This window comes from Grus americana, chromosome 5 (genome assembly GCF_028858705.1).
Source record: "Grus americana isolate bGruAme1 chromosome 5, bGruAme1.mat, whole genome shotgun sequence".
NCBI classification, from domain to species: Eukaryota; Metazoa; Chordata; class Aves; order Gruiformes; family Gruidae; genus Grus; species Grus americana.
In genome coordinates this window covers 8,074,648-8,090,960 of record NC_072856.1, presented here as the reverse complement: position 1 = coordinate 8,090,960, position 16,313 = coordinate 8,074,648, and the positions used below count along the sequence as shown (strand labels likewise).

The window sequence follows — 16,313 nt, the reverse complement described above, 5'->3', positions numbered from 1 at the left end:
CTGATGATTCTTATCCTGTTATTCGTCTTAGGGAAGTACAAAACAATAGTAATAAATCAGTATCGGTACGGCCAGAGGTATTTTAAGACAGAGGTTATTGGATCAGTTCTTGGACAGTTTAGGAGCATATTTTCCTGTTGCTTCCATTTTTAAACCCAGACTTCTAAAATCCTGTGAGCCTGACTCTTTTTCCTATGAGTCACACAAAGAAATAAATTTTTGATTACAACAGGTGCAGAACCCAGAGTCCCAAACTTTGGAGTTCTCTTCTGTCAGAGGCTCCAACACCTGCTATCAAAAGATATATCTCAAAAGTCAGCGGAGCTCCCTGTGGATGCAGTGTTTGGTCACACTGATCTCTAGGAGACCAGAGCTCATTCAGCAGCAATGCCACAGAAGTTTTCTCTACGTACACATGCTGTATGTACACACATTCTAATATAAATATACAATAACAGCATAGATAGTCTTACGACAATGTAACAAGAACAGAGTATTAAAAAAAAAGGAAATTAAGCAGCTTGCAGACTGCAGCAATCTTGTGGCTTGTGGGCTTTAATCATTGATTTCTGCTTTGTTAATTTGGCAGTATTGAACGTAGGGAGCTGTAGTGTTCTGATCCGACAAATATGTGGAAAAGAGCACACTGATGAAAATCCATCAGAAGATAAGTGAATGTTTCAAAGTAACATGAGTGTGCACAGTCAGATTCTGAACTGAAAGTAAAGAAGCGTGGACTGGCAGCAGTGATCTCTTCCTTTACCGTTCATTGCCTCCCACAATTCATTTTAATAGAGACGCCCAGATATCAAGAGTTAATTTACCCATTGTAGAACTCCCGTATGTGGTAAATTTTCTTTTTAACCTTACTGAGTGCTTTATGCTAAGCTAAACTTGAAAGAATAGAAAGAAACAAACAATGGATGAAATAGTATGGTTTAATGGGTTTTGTATATGAAATAGCTGGCTAAAAATCATGTATACTTAAAAACCCCCCAACTTTTATATCAACAGCTAATGTCTCATCTCAGATACAAGGGTTTGATCTCAAGGCAGGGCAGAACATCTGCTCCTTTCCATTTTATCAATTTAGCTAGAAGTGAAGCCAAGGATTTCAGTGGGATGAAGGTGATTCTGTAGCTTCTGCTCTCTGACCCAACCATGTAAAGCCTTTAGTCTGAAGCTTGGGCAGAAGCTTAAATATACATTTCTCGGGTTTATTCTAGATTTTGACCTTCTTAAGGTTAACAGCTTGTTCTAAATGGGAAAGAGTCATTGTCAGACTATTAGTTTATCTTGTATCGGGGTGGAGACATCAGCTAATCTGGGGACGCTTTGTGCCTGGGTTTGTTTTAGAAGCTATACAGTTTTGTAGGCTTAGCCCCATACTGAAATATGCCACTGGGCTTGTGGGAAGTTGAGACCTGAACCCCTACTTTTTCCTTTGTCTTTTCTGTATTTTTAATTTTTTTCCTTTTCACTTCTCCTTTCCAGAGGTGAGCCATCTCGATGGACGGGCACTGTTGACAATGAGGGTGCTACAAACAGACACTGTGACTCTGCTGCTCTCAGCTACTGTCAAAGGGTACGCCGCGTGCAAATCTGAACGCACGGCAGGAATCCATGGGAACCCTAGGTGGACAGAAAGGTACCCTGGTTAAATTCTAATTGAGATTTATAAACTGATTTTATAAAGTGGTTTTCTTTTAGAAGGCATTTTTTACAGTAAGATCACAGTTTTGAATTTGCAGTAATAACATCACAAAAGACGGAATTGTGGTCAGTAAGTCAGGGGGCAGGGGGGAACACTGATAGAAGGTGGCTCCTCAAGTGCATAGTTTGGGTTAACAGTAACTGACAGAGAAAATGACTTTTTAACACATGGGTTTTGAGATTCCCTCATGGGAAAAGATGATATCAAAACCTATGGAAATCATGCCTAGATTAGTTTAGAAACTTGAGTGTATTACCAGAAAATCCTCTCGAGATTCCACTCACCCTTTTTCTACTAAGCCTCCTATCTGTATATTCCCTAATAGAAAGAAGTCTTCTAGATATTTGTTAGCACAACTTTCTCATTAGGCTTATTGATAATTAATCTGGATAAATCCATGTGCAGAAACTTCTCATTATCATTCTTTTAAAGCATGATATAGGACCTTCAAAAGATGCTTGTTTATAGATATTTCCTATTTCGTGGTTTGTGCTATGTGCATGCCATAGTGAGATTGTGGGTATAGTTTAGTTCAATTTCCAAATCAGACTACACTTTAAAGAAATTAGTGCTTGGTATCCACTGCTTGATCTTGGTGATTGACTTTTATACATGAAAATGTTGATGTGACTGTAATAAGTATCCTGAGATAAATATTTTCACTTACAATAGCACACTTTAACATTTCTGTGTCTTTGTTTTGTTTTGTTGTTTGGTTTTGGGTTTGGTTTTTTTATTACTTCCTGGTTCTTGTTCACCTCCACAAGCACACTGCTAAGTGGCAGGAGGAATAACATATAGCTTGCAGTCCATCATCTGCATTCCCTGTGCATTAGGTGTAACACTGGCATGAAAATTGGAGCCCCTGCTCCAATTTTTCCAGCTGTCTCTGTCTCCCTGTGATCTTTTTGTACAAATTTTCTGGCAAGTCTTCGAATATGCAAGCTTATATCCCTTTCTTGAGCATAACATACACATGTTGCTATCTCAAAACATGGGTACAACTGAACAGAATCATTAATGTTTTTTTCAGCAATTTGAGTGTGTTTACTGATGTAGGCAAACCCTTAAAGCATACAATATCTTTTTCTTGTGTCCTCTTGCTCTCAGATTTCTCTGTAAGTTTGTTTTGTTTTCATTCAAAATGTATGAATAAAGCAATATCAGGATCTTTTCACTGCCATCTTCAGGTTTTATTTACAGAGTACTTTTACAGCTTCAGGAATTGTTAACTTTCAGGCAATAAATGTCATCTTACTTCTGAGGTTACATTTGTTTTATTTTCCTTAGCAATATTATTGCTTTAAAACTGTAATATGTTTTCTATTTTGGTCTTTTTTTCTATTGCCCCAAGGGACTTGTGCTATAACTAAGATTTGCATTGGCCACGGTGCTGTTCTTATTCTCTATGTGGTTACGGGCAGACAGGCGAGAGTGCCAGGGCCAAACATGGTGTTCTATTGGAAGAGCTTGTGCCAAGATTTGGGCTTGAACAATTTGGAGGAGACATGATGTCACTGTCTCCGTAAAGTGAATTTGGACAAGAATGTTGTATTGTATTTTGGGCATGTGTTTCAAAAATAACAATTAAATAATATCTGGTATGTTTCCTTAATTTTTGTATTTACTTTCCGGTTTCACAGACTTTGCCCTGCATTTCTCGTGTCCTAGTGGTATTTCTGTTTCATTATTTTTCAAGCAGAGTTTGATGACACTGATTTAGCAGTTTCTCACAGTTCACTGCTTCAGTTTTCATCAAATTATACTTCTAGTTATACTAGACACTTTCATCATCAATTTCCATATGCCTCAAAGACATGCAGGGACCAGTTTGCCAACACTGAACTCAAATGCTAGACAATAACTGGAATACAGGTTGTTTTTTTTTCCTAGGGTGTCTGAGACAAAGAGTATAGAATCCCTCAGCTCTTATCAAGTGTTTTCAGCCTGGATGCATTAAAAGTCTAGACAATAACTGCTATGGAATATTGATTTTAAAACATCAAATCAGGGGATAAAAATTAACATTAACCAGAGATTACACCGTAAGGTCTTATCCATTTCTTTCCAGAAGCCTATATTACCTTAGAGAGCGCTGCATGCGAATTCAAGCTTCTCTCTTTCACCACAGAATGGGAGGATTCATAAGCATCCTGAACTGCATTTTCTGTACAACTGGGTTTGATAATTATGATAGTTAACAGATAATAAAGATTTTGGCTTCAGGCTCTTGGTTTAAACGTACCTTCAGATCAGCAGTGTTACTGGGGACATTCAAAGTGACAAGACTCCTGAGAATGACTGTGAAAGTCTTTTCCTTTCTTTAGGGAGTCTGGTTCTTAACTTCATGCTCAAATTGGAAAGATCTCCATGTTGGAACACCTGACCCCTTTAAAGGTTTTTCATTATGTTCATCTTAGAATTCTCTACAATTTTCTATAAAGGGACCGCACTCCTGACCTAAAGGTAATTTGGGACTGGACGTAGGTGAGCTGGAGACCGTGGTTCTTATGTCTGTCAAAAGCGTAAAGTTAATTATGCAAGGCATGAAGTGAAGCTCTGGTGCCTATTTGTTTAGATGTAAAGAGGCTAACTCTGAGTAACTGTTGACAACAATCATCATCATCAGATGAATTTGCCATTAAATCTGTAGCCTTCAAGATAGCATAGGAGTAATAGTCCCTCTTCTGCAACACCATGTAAATTGCTTTACTTGCACTGTGAGCTAAGGTCTATTTCAGCTTTGCAATTTGCTTTCCTTGTGGAATTTTGACTGATGTTGAGAATTTTATGCATAACTTTCAGCGCAATAGGGACCTTCTCTCAGAAATAGAGAGAAGATTTTTTTTTCTGCAGGAATTTCAGTTCGCAGAGTCTGCCATTTGCAGAATGCACTCAGTGCGATACAAACCCACTTCACAGAATCTTCTGTCTAAAGTCAGAAGGACGTGGGTAGAGGGAGAGCATAGACAGGAAGCTGTCTGCTATCACTGTGACTTCTCAAAAGTCATGGGCACGCAGTTCATCTTACAGCCAGGAACAGAAATGGAGTGTGGACAGAGTCTGCCACAGGATGAGATAATGTATGTGATGAACAGGGAAGGGAGTTGTGGAGTAAGTTAAAGGTCAAGGAGAAGAGAGGTTTGTAATACTCTCTACTGTAGTACTAACTGTCTGTTTCCTGACAGAACTGGAAGTTTTGGAATTATCTGGTACAATGAGCTGTGAGTGCCTGAACTGAAGCTGAATAAAACTGAAGGTTTTCTCATGCATTGGCTTTGACTCAATGCATTGTAGACCAATTAAGTGATAACATGAGCACTTGAGGAAAAAGGCATCCACCTTTTTCTAAACAGGTAAATTGATATGCAATAAATAGGCTGTTCGAACACCTCACATTACTCCCACAGATGCTTATTCCCTGCCACAGCTCATTGACCAGAAGGTGACCACCAAAACCGTTTTGTGCCCTGAACCTTCAGTATCTGGGAGTTCCTGCAGTAATGTCTTTGCAGTAACTGCTGTGCACCAAACAATACTTGCATCTTTATGTACATACAAAACTGAAGTCACTGCCTGCTCTGTTATGAAGGAATTAATCACCCATGCATTCTTCTCAATTTTGAAAATGAATGTTTGATGGAATGTTCAAAAACAAACAAGCAAAAAATTAATAGGAATGGTTTCTTCTCTAGGTATCTTGACAAGCAGTTACACTGGGAGTTTTTAGAAGGGCAAAAGATTCACCTGCAGCTTTTTTGCATCACTTTTTATTTCTACAGAGAGCAAGTAGGAGAGTTCCAATCAAATATTTAATTTAATTTAATAGGGGCAAGGCAGCAGACAACCATTATCCTGTGACAATGTTCTGGTCCATCGAATATAAAAAGAATGCCCAGAGGACAACTAGTGATATTTCCTTCAGTAGTCTTACCTGATGCTCTGTCAGCATTATAATGATGTGCTCCTCTGTCTGCAGATTCTGACAGAAGGCTCGAGTTTCACTTCCTTTTGAGAATTGTCCTTTTTCTCAAAAAGCTGGTGCACTTCTATGGAGAGGCCATGGGTTCTTCCTGAAGGTGTAGTGTTTGCTGGAGTGTTGAACAGGTTAGTGTATGGGCCCATATTTGTGAGAGAAAAAGTCAGATAAAAATTCACAATGGTAGGGATTACAAAAATCACAAGCCAAGAGGCTTTTTTTTTTTTTAAATTCAGTTTTTAGGATTTAATTAGCTGCTAGTTCCGATCTGTAATTTTCTTAAGGAAAAGAAGCTCTAAGAGCTAAAAAACCAGTTTGTATCTTCCAAATGGGAATCCTGGTTTTTTGTTTGTTTTTATATCTGTCCTGGTTTCAGTGGGATAGAGTTAATTTTCTTACTAACACTGTAGTGCTCTGCTTTGGATTTAGGATGAGAATAATGTTGATAACACACTGATGTTTTGGTTGTTGCTAAGTAATGTTTATACTAAGTCAAGGACTTTTCAGCTTCCCATGCTTTGTCAGTGAGGAGGTGCACAAGAAGCTGGGAGGGCACACAGCCAGGACAGCTGACCCAAACTGGCCAAAGGGATTCCATACCATATGATGTCATGCTCAGTATATAACTGGGGGAATTGGTCGGGGAGGCACTGCAGCTCGGGAACTAGCTGAGCATCAGTTAGCGGGTAGTAAGCAATTGTGCTGTACATCACTTGTTTTGTATATTCTTCTATTATTATTGTTGTTGTTGTTGTTATTACTATTTTCCTTTTCTGTCCTATTAAACTTTATCTCAACCCACAAGTTTCACTCTTTTTTCTGATTTTCCTCCCCATCCCACTGGGGTGGGGAGTTCACGAGCAGCTGCGTGGTGCTTCATTGCCGACTGGCGTGAAACCACGACAATATCTAATCCCATGTTTTCCTGTCGTCGTGATGACGTTGGCCAGCATGCACACCAAATGCTCTGTGACTTATGGGCTACAAATGGAGGAAGAGAGCAACGGAGACCTTTTAATCTATCTGACTACGTTCTGCAAATTTGGAATGTAGTATCTGCTCAGTGGGGCGTGAAGCCTAAACTAGCACAGCTTTTCTCCGATTGTCTTCTGTTCCACAGTTAGTGAAGAATTTCTACTTTAATGAGGGGAACAAGCCTGTTAAGATACAGGTTTTGGCAGAACTGCAGTGGTCTATATTGAAATATGGTGAGTCCAGTGACTTTCAGTGTAGATTGCTGCCAGTGGATGTCCACTGGATCAAACTCTACTTTCTTAAAACGTTAACACATGAAAATAGGCATTGTCTAGCACCGTAGGTAATTTACTAGCGTACCTGCATGTCCCAGTCTCTGCAGGCTGAAATTGAGTTCTCTCTGCAATACAAATGAGAACCCTTGATGCTCTTATCTTAAAATGGCTAAAACCCCAGGAAATACATGTATTAAACAAAAAACCCACCTCTGATACTGTGTTCAGACTAAAAGATAGTGTGAAACACTGGCCTAACTTTGTCTGAAACTGTAGCATACCCTGTGCAGTCTTGGTTCTGCGCTGCAGACTGTGGCATTGTATTATGCCAGCACAAGCATTCAAGAGACTGTGCTGTGGGCTTTATACTGGGGAAGTGATCTGCTTTAAAAACCTTTTTGCCTTTTTGGAAGGAGGCTTTTTTAAAAAACTGAATTTGTGTTTCTTGTGTGGTTTGCATCCCAAAGTATAGGAGCAGAAGTAAGTGTCAGAGGAGTGGGGGAGTTGTGGAAACAGCCTTAGAATAGCATTGTTGATCATTTCATACAGTGAGACATGGCCTTGTAATCAGGTCTTCCCTCCTTCGGTCAGATGATGGAATATTCTTGAGACAGCTTACTCTGAGAGTACCCTCAATGAGCAACATGCAGCAAATTGTGGAGCATGGTAATGCACTGCATGACGTAGTACATCCTGACCATGTAGGACCTGTCTCAGGACAGTGCTGTAACAACAGACCAATGTTGTGATACGCAGGTTGAAAGATTTTCAGGGTTTTTTTTAAAATTCCTTTATCTGTGAAAGATCACTCCAAAAATCTTATTATTTAAGGAACCAGTTCTCAGAGGTTGATTTTAAATTATACTTTTCTTGCATTGCTGCACAGATACTTAGGGAAGATTTTTCCCAAAGTAAAGAGCAAAGTGAGATGGGTCCATGGTTCACTCTGGACTAGCCTATATGTGTCTCAAAAGTTGTTAGCTCTTTCTTGTGCTTGGCGGAAACTGGAGACCTACGGTCTCCATGGTACCTATGAAGTGTATTAGAGATGACATAATAGACTGTGAAGAATCTGTACGCTTTTCGTGATAGTATAGTGGTTTATAATTTTTAACATGTATCTGCTGCATCTGCACATTTGATGATGCTCACATTGGATTTGTGAAAAAACAAAATCCAGAGCAAACTCTGAAACTTGACTAAGGTTTCACGTATAACATACACTTTTAACATTACGAATAGGAAGTATGAAACTAAACAAAAGCTGCTTGTTCACTGTTTTGAATTTTGCCTAACTAGAAAAATCAGTCCTGTGACACTGACAATAAAGTCTGTTTACTTTTTAAGTTTTCAAATTTATCTCTGAGATCCTCTTGTCAAGTGTGTATTAATACACGTTCCAGCCAAAATAAAGAAGTTTTCAGTACTTACAGACTTGCATTTTGATGCTGCTCTTGTGAATTTAAGAAAGGCAACAAAATGCATCTCTTTTCCTCAGAAAACCCCTTAATCAATTTCAGAAAAATATTTTTTCCTTTTTTTTTTTTTTTTAGCAACTTCAGGGCCAACATGTTTCTAGAAGTGGGTACATCTTTGGAAAGCATGCTGTTCTCAGGGAGACAGAAAACAAGTAGTTTGTTAAAAGGAAGACTTTCATTATGTGCTCTTGACAGAAAATGTTTCAGGGTTTGTCAAGTCATCTATGACTGTATTACTGCTTGGTGTTGGTGCCAAACATTTAGTAGTGTGAAAAAGATGTGACCTTAGAATCAGGTCCCATTCTGGATTCATATGAGCAAAACCCAAGTACTGCTGACTTTCAGGCCACATACCTTGCTTGTTTTGAGCACTAGTGAATTAGGTAAATGCTTATTTCAGTACTAGGACACTGGGGCCATGTCTGATTTGTCTGCCACCATACAAGGTATCAGAGAGAAGGCGTTCGAGCTTTCTAATTCCCAGTCCAGCCCCCCACCCAGGCTTCTACCCTGTTTCTCCATCTGTGCTAGAAGCTCATTTTTGCAGTGCTGGGGGCTCTAGATGTGGTATGAGGACACAACTACAGGAAAAATCCTTCTGCGGCAACTGCAGAGAAGGGATGCAGCAGGTTCAGGATCAAACCTGCTCCTCCTTTCTCCCCATGTTTTTATATTTGAGCTGGCAGTAGTACCAATGAACCTATCCTGTCCTCTTTGTGTCCCCAGTTGCTCATCCCGTTCCCTGCCTTGTTCCAGCAGAAGCATGTGTGCAGTTGTGGAGTGGATGAGGAGACTGACCCCCAGCAAAACAGGCTGCTTTTCCCTGGCACTAACGGGATGGGTTTCCAGGCTGAGGGCTAGTGCAGGGACAGAACTGGGGGAAGTGGGCTGAATGCTGGCTTGCTTATTTTACAGCAGTGTCAGAGTAAGTCAGCTAAAAATATTTGTGAAGCTACGGCCTCAAGACTCCGTTCCAGGCAAAGATTCCGTGGAAATGTTGCTTTGATTTGGTGAGGAGGACGACTCATCCGTGGGCCATTTTGTCTGAAATGGGAATTTTCCTTTTGTGGTTCACAGTGCTTACTTCTATTAAAAAGGAAAATGACAATACTTTCAAAAAATCAGACTGAAAGGTCTAATATCAAATTTGGAGACAACTTCTGCCATTTAATCTTTTTTTTCAGGTTGATTTTTCTTAATTTGCCATGCTTTTAAACAGGACAACCCATCCTGGCAATACTGGGGACCCTTCTCATTGTTTTCAACAACAAAGAAAAACCTGCCTAGTTGCCATGCATATCCGAAGGTTGGCCAGAGTCAAAATTACTTATTTAAAATATGTAGGACACTACTTAGAGGCCTGTTAGGGCCTTTTATTTTCTGTCAGCTCGATTATTCCAAATTATTTGGAATTTTTCGTTTTCTTTTTTTTTTCTACCCATTTTAAGTGTGTGGCTGTGGAAGTCCCCCCATCCGTTTGCGGTCTTGAAAGTAAAAGAACAAACACCTCTAATCTTTACTTTGTTACTGTTGTGGCTGTTGACACAATTGCTATGGATTTCAGAAAAAAAAGACAAAAAAAAAAAAAGACAACAGCAGCCTCCCTGGTTCTACCTCTCCATAGAAAAGCCCCAGTTACCCTAAGATAATGTTCAGCCTCAAATGCTAACCCTACAGTAGTGTTTCTTTATGTTTTTCCTGGTTGCTGAGGTTAGCTTATCTACAGAAGGAGCAGAGCACTGCATTAATACCTAATGATGAAAGGTGCGGGACATGTGAAAACCTGTTTCGAGGATTATTTTTTTTTAATTGTTGTTGTTGTTGTCATCTTTTTATTTCATTATTTATTTCGGCAGAGGAAGAGCCGAGCGGCGATGCTGCGTGCGAGGGGTGCCGGGCCGGCTGTGTGCGAGGGGTGCGAGCCGGGCGCCTGCCGCGGCCTCCCGGGCGCTGCCCCGCGGCGGCGGGGGGGTGTCCGGGCGGGCTCCCGGCGCTGCCCTCCCCGCTCCCCCGGGGCTGTGGCCGCCGGCACCCCCCTGCCTTGACCCCGGCTGGGCCGCAGAGCCGCTGCTCCTGCTGGCCTCTCCCGCCGGCTCGGCGGGGGGAGGCTGTGCCGCACTTGGGAAATGCAGCAGCGATTCCTCCCTCCCTCCCTGCCCGGGGGGGTGAAGTGCGAGGCAGCGGGAGGAGCTGTGCGTGTGTGTGTGTGCGAGCAGCGCTCCGTGGCCGCCGTGTTTCCTGGTGCCTGCTCCCTGACCCCAGTGGCAGTCCCGCTCACTGCACCGCGCCCGCCCTCGCCGCCGCCCCGGACCCAGACCCGGACCCAGGCCGCCGCCGCCGGGCACCGCCGCGGGGTCGGGCGCAGGCTCTGCCCCGGCCGCGCCCCCGCAGCCCCATGGAGCGGCCCCGCTGCCCGCGCTGAAGGCATCCCCGACCCGCCCGCAGCGGCAGCCGGCGGAGGGAAGGTGAGCGGCCCCGGGTCGGTGTCTGCGTGCCGGGGTGGGGGGGGGCCCGGCGGGGGACAGCGGCGCACAAAGCGGCGGGTTAGAGGTGCCGTGTCATGGACGAGAACGGGGGGGGGGGTGTTGCGGGCAGGCAGCAGCTCCGGCGGCGGCGCCGGGGCCAGCCTTCTGCAAACAATAATAAGGATAAAACTGGCCGCCTGCTCTCGCTGCCTCCCCCGGCGTGAGCGCCCCGAGGCCGCTGGGTCGGGTCGGGTCGGTGCGGCGGCGGCGGCTCCGCAGCCGAGGCGGCTTTTTCAGCGGCGCTGAGCGAGCCTGCCCTGCCCTTCTCCCCCAGGCCGTGCCCCCGCTGCCCTCTGCCGCCGCCGCCTAGCTCCTCGGCCGGGGTGGTGGCGGGGGTGTGTGTGTGTGTGTGGGGGGGGGGTTGCAGCGCTGGAAGCGGACGGGGGGCGGGAGGCGGTGTGCCGGCTCCTGGCTCGGGGGTCGGGGCGGGGGGCGCCGCGGCGGGGCCGGGAGGGTAGGCCGGGGAGCATTGTGCTGCTGGGGCCAGCGGGCGGGCGAGGCGGCAGCTCCCGCGGGCACAGCGCCGAGCAGCCGGCGGAGGACGGGGCTCCCGGCGTGGAGGGACCCGGGGGTGGGTGAGGGAGGGGGACACACACGCCGCAAAAGTAAGGAGGGTAGCGCGGGTTGCTTTGCCGTTCCCCGGCGGAGTTTCCCCTCTCCGTCTCGCCGGCAGGAGAACCCGCTTTGAAACCCTGATCCCGGAGGCCTCAAGCACTTGGAAACCTTCCGGGGGTGGGGGCGAGGTGCGGGGGACGGCGCGGTTGGCAGTGCCGGAATAAAAAGCAGCGGGCATCCCTCTCCCCTCCCCCCCGGCCCCGCCGCGCTCGCCCGCGGCTCGCTGAGGAGTTATTGCATCCCTTCCCCGAGCATCCTCCCCCCTCCCCCCAAAAATAAAAATTTCGGTTCTGTGGCGGTGCGGGGGGAAGGCGTGATGTGAACTTTGTGCGCCGTGGCACGTATCGCACAAAAATTGCAGAAATGCCCCTCGGTGGCAGCCGGGGCCGGGGGGGGCAGGGCAGGGGGCGCGGGGCGGGGGCTGCGGCACACGCCGGGACGGGGCTGCGCCGGAGCCATTGGCCACCCAGAGCCATCAATCACCGGGGGGGCGAGCCCGGCGCCCCGCGGGGCCGTGGCCGGGGCGGCCCGGGAGCCGGTGGCGGGCGGAGGCGGGGAGAGACCGGGAACCCAGGTACCGGGGGTCGGCGGCGGGGGGGAGTCGGGGTCCGCCTCCCCCCCCCCCTTCCTGCCTCCGCCTCGGACTTGGGTAGGCTGGAGCCCGGAGTTGCCCGCAAACTGCAGCGCAGCATCGCGGGGGCTGTTGGGGCAGTTGCTAAATAACCCCCGAGGCGCAGGGTAATAAACTGTGAGGGGGCGGGGGGGCGCCGGCTTTCGGGGGGTGTCGCGGCGGCCGGTGCCCGCGGTCCGGCCGGGTGTAACGCGTGGTGTTGCTGTAACAGTGTCGGGATAGTGGATGTAGCCACAGAAGGTGTTGACACGGAATTAACCCTTTCTGTCTCCTGCCTTTCACAATTTTCTTTTACAGCCCGAGAGCAGCCAGAAGGCAAATTTTTGAAATTCAGATGAGGAAGGCGTAAATATTTTATTTGGGGGAAATGCGTTTTTCGCGTGCCTGTATGTGCCTGTGCATACGTAGAGCTTGTGTGTGTAGCTCTCCGTGAAATGTGACGTTACGGTTTAAAATGACTTATCTGTGCATATTTTGTGATAGTTTTTTTTGACACGGCGGTAGCAGGCTGATTTAAAATTAGCTGCGCGTAAGTTTGTGTCAGCCCTTTTATGAAAAAGTGCGGGTTTCTACCTGTAAAGCTGAGCCGATGTATACAATAGCACAGCTCCTGCCTCGCTGCCGGCACAAATCCACGCTGGAGAAGGTTTGCTGCTCCCAGGATAACAGCTCTAGTTGGGAAAACGCAACATGCTAAAAAAAAATAAAATCTTTAGGTTTTTAATATAGTCATTCTTAACTGAAAACTGCCACGTAAGGTGTGGAAGATGCTGCACGTTGTTTACCTGACAGATGTGAAAAATAACGCAACTTTTATTCTTTTGTACTCATCTCCTGTATGTAATCTTCAAAGAGTGATTGCAGTTGGAGGAAGAACAATGGTAGTCATTAAAAGTAGCCTTTTTGCTTTATTTTGGTTTTATCTCGGGCCTAAAAAAAAAAATTGTTTTTAAAGTTTTGAAGTGTTCAACTCCTTTTTGATATTTTCTTCAGAGACATTTCCAGTGAAGGTAATAATTAGCTACTTCTGGTAGGTGAGCTGTAGTACTTCATGGAACACAAAATGGAAATTAACAGAATTGTCACAGAAGCCAGCTTCAAATTTTACTTTTTTTCCAGTCCGGCGTTTGTTGTTGAATTTCATTTGAAAGGATGCTGTGTTCGGCTTTGTCTTAATTTAAGTATAGAGATTTATTCTTAAGATTAAAGATTGGAACAATGGGAAGCAATTGCAGCTTACTGAAAGTCAACTTTAAAGTATTTAATACAGCTATTCAAGTATCCTCTTATCATTCGTTTTATGCCAGTTAGTTGTAATTTCTTTTTGTAACGTGGATTGTTATAAACCTTGTAAAAAAAATGCTTATTATCTTTATGTATAATTCACTCTCATGAACAAATTGGATTTTTTTTTCCATGAGTGAACTATAATATGAAATCTAGTGTTCTGACCTTTCTTATGCTAGATTACTGAAAATAGTGTGATTTAGCTTTTCTGAAATCCCAAGCATATTTTTGTTGTTGGTTTAACGTGTCGTTTTATATCGTAGCTTTTAATTGCGAAAAAATAACATTAGATATGTAATTTTCACGCTACTTCTTAATTTATGCAGCCGCTAAAGTTCTTGCTGTGTAAAAGAAAAACTTATTTTTTTTTCCTGGGAGCTTTGATGGCTACCATTCTTGTTAATGACAGTCATTTTTCTAACAGGAAGATGTTTTCATTTGTATTTACTTTTCAGTGCAGGGCAATTATGCTGCTCTGCGTTTCACACTCTTCGTAGTTTCTATCTCAAAAGAATTACAGTGCTTGGAACAGGACTGCAATTTGAAGCAGGTGTTGTGTTTTACTGTTATGCAAAATAACACTAAAATATAATTGTAAGGGAGATTAAGGAAACAGCTGCAAACTTGGTACGGTAACCACTACATTATGATTCGTGAGCAGTTGTTGCACGTTTCTTACATCACGTCTAAGGATTTGGTTTAGTAAAGCTCACCTTGCTGATTTTTACTCCCGAAACTCTTGCGTTTATCCTTACGAGAGGGAGTTAGCGCAAAGACCAGACCATAACTCGATTACGGAGATGTACTTACTGGTGACTCGGTTTGTAAATGGGAACTTTACGGTTTAGTTTCATCTTCATCTATTTTTTTTCCCCTCCGATGCTAAAGAAGATGAAGGATAGAAGCCAATTACTGGAATGAAGGTTGCAGAATGTCTTAACCCAACTAACATATGGAAGCCTACATAGGCCCGAGGTTGTAAAATAGTAAAATAAATGGCCTATAGCAGGCCATCTGCCATTTGCAGGGCATTTTTATCGTGCTTCATGCCAAACTGGAAATTAGTCTTTGTATTAAAAGTATATTTTGAATACAAATCAAAGATTCCAAATGTTTAATGTTACACATGGCAAACACATTTCTATCTAGGAGTGAAGAGAAGTCTAGGAATATCACACTGTAAAAAATATTGCTTAGTTCGATGCCCAGGGCTCAAGTCTCTCTCTTCTCTTTCTATCTCTTTGTCTTCCTAGTAAGCACTGATTTACTTTTGTAAATTGCACACCAGATATGACAAATCTACTACTGAGTGTAGCAACTAAAGGGGGGATCAGCTGATGCAAAGTGTCATGATTTCATGTAAGTCCTTGCAGCTGAGCATCTACCTCAGAAACAGGGCTTTTAAAGAGTTGCTCATCTTGAAAGTATTTGTCCAACATCAGCTGATCAATTTTCACAAAGTCCTTCCGAAAGGAAGGCAGCTTGAGGTATCCTCAGTTTATCGACTGAAGAAATTGAAGCTCAGATTCTGTGCGGGGAACTCGACGCAGATCAGGTTTGGGAAGTTTCTGGCTTTTGGGCTTACGCTCATGTTATAGAATGCTTCCAGTCTTAATGCAAAATATGTTTAAGAGCACTTTGAAGAAGTGAAAGAGAAGGAACAGTGTATTTCTTTCATCTTATGCAGAAATATTTATGCATAAAATTGCACTTAAATCTGTCAGATAAATCATTACTGCCTGGTGATGAATCCAAACCAGTTTCGTTGCTAGTACACTATAGTGTGGATGTTTTGTTAACATTGTCTAGATACTAGCCTTTCTCTGTGCAGATAAATACTTTGATTCAAAGGTATTTGAGTGTACCTTTTGCTATGCAATTGTAAATTTTTCTGCTTTGTATCAACTTCTCATAAGTCTCTTGGATGTAACTTATTTTGTAAAGCTAAAACAGGCCCTTGAAAACAAGTGCGCATATTTGTGGAAAACCATTTATCCTTCAGGAAACTGGGTCCACTTGTTAGTTTTCATGGTTGCAATTAGCACAAGACGTTATTTAAAATAAAGAATAGTAGATGTGGAGTATTTAACTGGAGCTTTCAACACAAGTTCTTCCCCCCCACCCCACCCCAAAGATAAAGCTTTATATTTAAGCACTTATCCTTTGGATGTATTTAATGATGATGGAGTCAAATGATGAGGTAATTCAAAAAAATTCGTGAATAGTAATGCTTAGAGAGTTGGGTGATGGGTACATCAAAAATACAGAAAAGGATCTTTGAATGGAAATCAGGAGAGGATAGAGTAATATGTCTGCCTATGTTTACGTCTCCTTTGAGTTTATAGCGGTGTGTGCTGTCTTTCTCTCCTGGCAGAGGTCCGTGGAGTTGATGAGGTGCTGCTTAGAGTCGGGAGCCGCCGGGAACACAATGTCCTACCCCGCTCCTGGCCTTGGGAAGTTGTGAGCTGCTCATGTCCATAAGGAGGAAGGATGGCTCATGGAATTCCTTCACAAGGCAAAGTTACCATAACGGTGGATGAATACAGCTCCAACCCAACGCAGGCGTTTACACACTACAACATTAATCAGAGCAGGTTCCAGCCTCCGCACGTGCATATGTGAGTATTCCTGACGTTGCCTTTGTGCGTGTCTGCGTGTGTGCCTGCGTGTGCGTTGAAACCGAGATCCGCTGCTGAAGGAGTGGGTTGAAAACTGGAAAAATTGGTTAGTCACATTAGCTAATAGGCAAAATGGTTATCACATTTCTTACGTGGTGTCTTTGAGAAACGCTGCTCATCATCTGGAGATAACTCTTCCAGCCTGAGGCGCAGTGC

At 43.9% G+C, this 16,313-nt stretch overlaps 1 protein-coding gene across 4 annotated transcripts in view; it reads left to right on the top strand.

Moving 5' to 3' along the window:
- The window catches only part of MPPED2 (metallophosphoesterase domain containing 2), a 130,387-nt gene that overhangs the window by 12,003 nt on the left and 102,071 nt on the right, over nucleotides 1-16,313 (top strand). For 2 of the 4 annotated variants that reach the window (XM_054828777.1, XM_054828779.1), the window contains exons 2-3: nucleotides 1,495-1,648; nucleotides 15,854-16,097. In XM_054828777.1, the coding sequence (XP_054684752.1) occupies nucleotides 15,970-16,097 (128 nt within the window). In that variant the 5' untranslated portion in view covers nucleotides 1,495-1,648; nucleotides 15,854-15,969. Of the gene's footprint in view, nucleotides 1-1,494; nucleotides 1,649-10,405; nucleotides 10,887-12,064; nucleotides 12,136-15,853; nucleotides 16,098-16,313 lie in introns of those variants that run through there. The other 2 variants (XM_054828776.1, XM_054828780.1) reach the window with 2 other exon arrangements.